This window comes from Neophocaena asiaeorientalis, unplaced genomic scaffold, assembly GCF_003031525.2.
Source record: "Neophocaena asiaeorientalis asiaeorientalis breed wild unplaced genomic scaffold, Neophocaena_asiaeorientalis_V1.1 scaffold110, whole genome shotgun sequence".
In the NCBI taxonomy this organism is placed as follows: Eukaryota; Metazoa; Chordata; class Mammalia; order Artiodactyla; family Phocoenidae; genus Neophocaena; species Neophocaena asiaeorientalis.
The window spans coordinates 7,031,281-7,038,255 of NW_020175053.1; the positions used below are offsets into that span (position 1 = coordinate 7,031,281).

At 62.9% G+C, this 6,975-nt stretch overlaps 2 protein-coding genes across 2 annotated transcripts in view; one reads left to right on the plus strand and one right to left on the minus strand.

The window, feature by feature from the left end:
• Positions 1 to 1,344: 1,344 nt before the first annotated feature.
• Positions 1,345 to 4,141, plus strand: SLC7A4 (solute carrier family 7 member 4). Its single transcript, XM_024763918.1, has 4 exons — positions 1,345 to 2,448; positions 2,861 to 3,501; positions 3,757 to 3,865; positions 3,969 to 4,141. Exons 1-4 carry the CDS (start codon positions 1,467 to 1,469, stop codon positions 4,139 to 4,141), a joined length of 1,905 nt encoding a protein of 634 aa, XP_024619686.1. The 5' UTR covers positions 1,345 to 1,466.
• A 2,422-nt stretch (positions 4,142 to 6,563) lies between these two features.
• P2RX6 (purinergic receptor P2X 6) overlaps positions 6,564 to 6,975 on the minus strand; it is an 8,582-nt gene continuing 8,170 nt past the window's right edge. The window contains 2 exon segments of the mRNA XM_024763677.1: positions 6,564 to 6,647; positions 6,736 to 6,867. Coding sequence (XP_024619445.1) covers positions 6,564 to 6,647; positions 6,736 to 6,867 — 216 coding nt within the window.

Genomic DNA, 6,975 nt, shown 5'->3' on the forward strand with positions numbered 1-6,975 from the left:
CACGTGATGGGACGCGGGGACTGTCCATGATGTAGGGCTAAGCATGGTGTAGATGCTCAGTACATTGTGCCTCTCACTGACATCCATGAGTGGGGGGCTGCTGTGGGGTCCCCCAGGGTCCTCCTGGCCTGACACAGGTGCTCCTTGGCTAGGAGGGGCCTGAGGGGCATCCTGGGCTAGAGGGCTGTGCGTTGTCTCCAGGAGACTGCTGCCTCCTTTGGGGACATTGTCTGTAACAAGAAGCTCAGAACAGCCAGTGTGCATTCTGCCAATTCACAGGACGTTCCTGAAGCCAGGCACTCCTTCATCAATGTGTGAGGTGGCTTCCTGCCATCCCACTGTGCGGGGGAGGTCAGGACTGTCCAGGGCCACTCAGCCAGACCTCTACCCTCAGCTTACCAGGGCCTGCCTGACTTCTGCGCCCCCACACCCCCAGAGTTGGGGGTGGCTGGATGGTGCCCAGCGGGGTGGAATGCACATGTGGGGAGGAGGGATCAAAGAGGGTGTCTGCCCCAGTGGAACGCGGGTGGGCTCCAGAGCCCCACCCCCAGACCTGGACCTTAACCTGCACCTGGCTGCGAGGCCACTCTGGTGGCTTGGGCTTCCTTATCTGAGAAGCAGACACAATGATAGGGCATCCCTAGGACCTGGTGAGTTAAGAGGGGGTGGGCTACCTGGGTGTTTGTGACAGCGAGGTGGGGCCCGGTGCTGGGTCTGGCGCCCTGGGGGTTGGGGCGGGCTCTGCGCACGGACCTCACCCGCAGGCGGGGCAGGCTCAGCGTGCAGAGCGGCAGCGACGGCAGCGGCGGTGGCAACAGTAGGTGGGTCGCAGAGTCCAGCGGAAACAGATTCAGGCCCAGGAGGAGGCGAAGGCTCAGGTACCTGGGGACAGGGTGAGGCAAAACTGGCTCCAGGGGCGGCGGCGGCATGTTGGGGCCGGCAGTGCAGCGTCGAGCCCGGGGATCCGGCGCCACGCCCAGGGCGCCCCGGCTCGCGTCAGGTGCGCTGTTCCTCCAGTCCAGCGGGGCGGGGAAGGGGGGAACAGCGATGTCTGGGGCCAGGTGGCCGCCTGGGCTACGCCCGGGGCTGCAGCTCCGCTCCCGTTCCGCATCCTGGAGGCCTGGCCCAGCTCCCGGAAAGCCTCGGGTTTCCACCTCGCTCTGGGATCCCAGATCACAGGGGCTTGGTTCCCAGCCATGCTCCCTGGGGCTGCCCCCTTCTCACCCTCAGGGTCCACCCCCACCCCCACCAACAGGCCCAGATTCGGCTCCACCATGGAGCCCCTGAGGCAGAGAGGGCCTCCCACCCACCCCTGTCCCAGCCCTGCCCTCTGGCAGGCCAGTGTTAAGCGGCTCACTACCCCTGGGTGGGATCAGAGGGAGGACGGAAGGCTGGGCAGCCGGTGACTCCCCTCTGGCCCTGGTAGGCGCCAGCAGCTGGCTTGGTGCTCCTCTCAGCTGCCTGCAATGGCTTCAGGACTGCCCAGCACTGCTGGCCTGGCGCGCTTCTGCCAGAAGCTGAAACGGCTGAAGCCGCTGGAGGAGGCCACCATGGAGACATCGCTGCAGCGCTGCCTGTCCGCGCTAGACCTGACCCTGCTGGGAGTGGGGTCCATGGTGGGCTCGGGCCTCTATGTGCTCACTGGTACCGTGGCCAAGGAGATAACCGGCCCGGCCGTGATCGTGTCCTTCACTGTGGCCGCGGTGGCCTCCCTGCTGGCGGCCCTGTGTTACGCTGAGTTTGGGGCACGCGTGCCCCGCACAGGCTCTGCCTACCTGTTCACCTATGTGTCCATGGGCGAGCTGTGGGCCTTCCTCATCGGCTGGAACCTGGTGCTCGAGTACGTCATAGCTGGTGCTGCTGTGGCCCGCGCCTGGAGCGGCTACCTGGACGCCATGTTTGACCACCACATCCGCAACTTCACCGAGGCCCATGTGGGCATCTGGCAGGTGCCCCTCCTGGCCAGATATCCTGACTTCCTGGCTGCCGGCATCCTACTTTTGGCCTCCACCTTCGTCTCCTGCGGAGCCCGTGTCTCCTCCTGGCTCAACCACACCTTATCTGCCATCAGCATGGTCGTCATCCTCTTCATCATCATCCTGGGGTTTGTCCTCGCCCGCTCACACAACTGGAGCAAGGAGGAGGGCGGCTTTGCACCCTTCGGCTTCTCCGGTATCATGGCCGGCACCGCGACCTGCTTCTATGCCTTCGTGGGCTTTGACGTCATTGCCGCCTCTAGTGAGGAGGCCCGGAACCCGAAGCGAGCCGTGCCCCTGGCCATTGCCATCTCGCTAGGCCTCGCAGCCAGCGCCTACATCCTGGTCTCCACGGTGCTCACCCTCATGGTGCCCTGGCACAGCCTGGACCCTAATTCAGCGCTCGCTGATGCCTTCTACCAGCGGGGCTACAGCTGGGCTGGCTACCTCGTGGCGACTGGCTCCATCTGCGGTAAGTGGGGTCCTGCCCTGGCCTCCCGGGGAACACATCTCCAGCTGGGCCTCAGTTTTACCAGTTGTATAATGGACCCGGGAATGGGCTACTTATTAGACTCCACCCAGGCTTGTTGGCAGAGACCTACTCAACCTACTCCCCGTTGTACATGGTATGTCGATCTGGGCGTGTGCTTCTGTGTCCTTTCCTGGACAGAGGTACTCAGCCTTCACCAGATTCCCCAGTGGCCTGTGACCTAAACTGAGGTGTCCCACTCCTGGGTTGGGGTAGTGACAATCCTGCACCCTGTAGGCACTCAGGCTCACTCTGAGAACCCAGACAGACTCGTGCGCATGCTCCCGAGGTGCCCCAGCTGTGGCCCGTGGGGTGTCTATGTGCCATGCTGACCAGCCCCCGCCCTCTGCTGCAGCCATGACCACTGTCCTGCTCAACGGTCTCTTCTGCCTTCCCCGCATCATCTACGCCATGGCCGCCGACGGGCTATTCTTCCAGGCATTTGCCTACGTGCACCCCCGGACACAGGTGCCTCTGGTAGGCATCCTGGTGTTCGGGGTTCTCACGGTTTTGGTGGCGCTGCTGCTGGACCTCGAGGCATTGGTCCAGTTCCTGTCCATTGGCACACTGCTGGCCTACACCTTCGTGGCCATCAGCATTATCGTGCTGCGATTCCAGAAGGCCCCTTTGTCCAGTTCCCCAAGCCCAGCCAGCCCCCGCCCTGCGGCCAAGGAGTACAATTCCTTCTCAGACCACATAGAGCTGGTGGGCACCGAGCAGGTCCCAGCCCCCGAGCCTGGGCAGCTGCGGCCAGCCCTGAGGCCCTACTTGGGCTTCCTGGATAGGTGCAGCCCTGGAGTGGCCGTGGCTTCAGCGATCTGCGTCCTGGTGGCCTCAGCCATCACCCTGGGCTGTGTGCTGATCTTCGGGGACTCAGCCCTGCACCTCCCTCGCTGGGGCTACATCCTGCTGCTTCTGCTCTGCAGCATCATGTTTCTGCTCAGTCTCCTCGTCCTGGGGGCCCACCAGCAGCAACGCCAGCAGGACACCTTCCAGGTACCTCTTTCCACTCCCAACACCCACTTGCTGTCAGCCCACCAGCTCCCTTCTCCCCCGCATCCTCTGCTGCAGCGGGATGACCACGGCTCACAGGCTGGGGAGGCAGCATGCACATCCACCTGTGTCTGTGAGTGGGCCCTGGTCTCCAGAATCTCCAGAGGCAGAGAAAGGCTCGGAGGCCTCTAGAGCAGTTGGGCCCTGGGCCAGCAGCCTCCCCTGCAGCCCAGCCCAGCCCTACCCTTGCCCCTTCAGATCCCCATGGTGCCCCTGATTCCAGCCCTGAGCATTCTTCTCAACATCTGTCTCATGCTGAAGCTGAGCTACCTGACCTGGGTGCGCTTCTCCATCTGGCTGCTGGTCGGTGAGTGGGGGGCCAGGCTGGTGTCCTGGGCCGGCTGCAGGAGGAGGGTGAGGAGGGCGAGCAGGGCTGAGACCTGCCATTCATGCTCGCGCCACCCCTGCAGGACTCTTGGTATATTTCGGCTATGGCATCTGGCACAGCAAGGAGAACCAGCGGGAGCTGCCGGGGCTGACCATCACACACTATGTGGTTTTCTCTAGCGGCAGCCTGGAGGAGACAGTGCAGGTTGTGCAGCCCCCCAGCCAGGTGCCAGCCCAGGACCCCAGCAGTCCATGAGAGCTGCCTGCCCTCCATCCAAGGCAGCTCCGGTTTGCGGGCCTGCCCACGCTAGGGGGGTCCTTTGGACTGTAGTTCAGGGGCCGAGCTTTGAGTCTTTGGAGCCGGTGTGGCCAGCGCTGGTGTGGTGGACTCTTTGTGCAGTGCCTTCCAGTTTATGTCCAACTCCAGCAACCTGGGCAGCTGGGGTAGGGCGGGTGGGGAAGAAGCCCCAGCCTCAGGAATCCATGATAATAACTGCTTAGCCAGCCATGTGGCCTGTGTTGTGTCCATTGTTCTTTGCGGCACTGAGTCCTCACCTGCCCCCAGGAACCACGCGATTGTCCCCAGTGCAAAGCAAAGGTGCAGAAGTTCTGCAAGGGGGAGATGCCAGCCCTGGGACAGCCCTTAGTCGAGGACACTCAGGCCAGTGCCCTCTGCCCTGCTCAGAAGGCACTATACATACACCCATATGCACTAGGTACAAGAGGGGCAGTGTCAGGCTCCCCTCCTCTGGGGGATGGGTCCAGACAGAAGTGCCCGGGCCCCAAGGAGGCCACCTAGAAAGGGCAGCAGAGTTCGGGGTCCCCTTGGTTTCTCCAGAGCATGGCATGTGCCTGAGGCCTGCCTAGGGAGGCAGAGGCACACGCACACAGGCACACACACAGCTTCAAGCATATATCCACGTGCCCGCGCGACTACCCTGGGGTGCGCACTGTGTACAGACTGAGGCAGCAGCTGTTTCCAATCTCAGACCCTGGTGCTGCTCTCCAGCTGCCCCAGGGGATGCGTGCGCAAGAGCCTGAACCTGCCCCAAGTGCCTTCCAGCCCCCCTGGTCCTTGGGGTGGGGTCCCCAGGCCCACCCTGCACTGCCCACTCGTCTCCCAGGTGATGCTGTGCCCACCACAGGCACCACTAGCTCCCGTCTCTGCCTGTAAGGAGCACGCAGGAAGCTGCTGTCAACAGGCTTTACTCCTGGACCCTGAAGCCATACATCAGCTTTCTTTGGGCCCCGTACATGGGACCCCACCCCGGTAAAGACCTCAGGGCCATGTTCTCTCACCCTGACCTTTGTGGCCTGCCTCCCCAGAGACACTGCTCTGGGGATTGCGAGGCAGCAGGGACCCCAAGGCTTTGCTGAGGCTCCAGATGCCAGATGGTTCCAGATGCTAGCCCAGCCTGAACCCCAACCCTGCCCTCCCCAGCTGGCCCATGTCACTGCCCCGGCAAGCGGCCAGCATGCCTAGTCACCGGGCCCCATGAGAAAGCAGCCCCTCGCCTCCAAAGTGTGCACTCCCAAACCCCTGCCGCTCTCCTGGGGCCAAGACAGGGTCAGACCCCTGCAGCCAGTTCCTCCCTCCCAGCTGTAGGCTCCCTGGCGCATGGGGAGTTCTCCAGTGGGCAGGACTCACACCCTGTGAGGACGTCACAGCCAGATCCAGGCCAGCCTGCCGGGGCCTCTGGAATTTGTTTGGGGCATTCCTTCTGGCCACTGGGCTCCACCCGAAGCGAAGGACAGGGCCTCCTTCGAGCAGTTGCCTCGGGCTGGTTCTTAGGTGTGTGACCTTGGGTAGCAGTGAATTCCAGATATACATTCTCCCCACCCCCACAGTTCCAGAAGGTTGAGCTGGGTGTCACCAAGGAGCACACAGATGGTCCCAAAGGACCCAATGACCACTAACTCAGCTTCTCCATTCTCTTCTCCCAATCCCAGCCCTCCACAGTCTGAGGGCTGCCACCAGGAAGGGCTGGTGCATGCGCCATTGCCAGGTCCTAGTGGGTTGGGTCATCTGCCTGCCCCAGTCTGAATTCCATGGATGACCCCCCCAAACTGGGTGGGGACGAGCCCCAGGTACCCAGCACCAGAGCAGCGGAGACAGCCAGCCCTCTTGTCAGACCTCTTTCTACCCTGCCCTAGACTACAGCAGCACAGACCCTGGAACGGCGCTGAGAGGGTGGGGGCTCTACCTACAATGGGGGTGCTGCCAGGGGAGAGGGCTAGAGCCTGCACAGCCAGTGGAGGGTCTGTGCTGACCACTGGTGAGTGAGCCGCTGCTGGAAGCCCTGGTGACAGAGCTAGGAGAGAGTTCTCCAGACACAGCTGGAGCCCTTGTGACCAGCGCCCTGGGACATGTTCCGCTGCAGGTGTCTGTGCAATAGTAGCTTCTGCTGCTCCCTGGGCAGTACCCTGCCGAGGCCAGAGTCAGGGTAGGGACAGTGTGCCTGGGAGTTGAAGGATGGAATTCTCCCACTCCCTGCCCTGGTCCTGCTGGGGCTCCATCCATGAGGCTCCCAAGGCGAGGCCCCTCCCTTCCCAGCCCCGACCCCTGACAGCAGGGAACAGGCCTCAGGAATGGGCCAGCAAGCAGGCGCCAGGGCCAAGGCTTTGGTGTCCAGCTCCTGGTAGCAGCCCTGGCTGTTGGGACAGGCGCTGGGGCCCCTCTAAGGAGCCTGGGCAGCCAGATGCAGGGGTGCAGATGCCAGTTTTGTCTGCTCAGGGCTGGCGGTCACCTTTGGAGCTTTTGCCTGCAGATAAGGACAGCAGGTCGTGGCTCAGGCCGACATTCCCCAGAAGTGTAGCAGAGCCCAGGCGCCAGGCAGGCCAGCAGCTTACCTCCTCATACTTGGTCCTCCAGTAGAAATGAGCTTCTCCATCCACGTACAACAGCAGCAGGTCACACAGGAAGGTGATCTGGGAGAGGCAGGACTGACCTGTGTCCCGGCCCCCAACCCGCCCTCCTGCCACCTCCCCAGACCTCCCCCCAACTAGACCTAACGTCAGGGGGCTCGGCTGTGCCATCGGATGGGCCTGGGCCCACATTCACCGAAGCCAGAGGGAGCACACTTTAGCCAG

Bases quoted from the DNA above. Each gene is read 5' to 3' on its own strand.
- SLC7A4 (XM_024763918.1), top strand. From the start codon at position 1,467: ATGGCTTCAGGACTGCCCAGCACTGCTGGCCTGGCGCGCTTCTGCCAG. The intron at 3,502-3,756 runs GTACCTCTTTCC...TTGCCCCTTCAG, and splicing joins GCCAGCAGGACACCTTCCAG to ATCCCCATGGTGCCCCTGAT. The intron at 3,866-3,968 runs GTGAGTGGGGGG...CCACCCCTGCAG, and splicing joins CTCCATCTGGCTGCTGGTCG to GACTCTTGGTATATTTCGGC.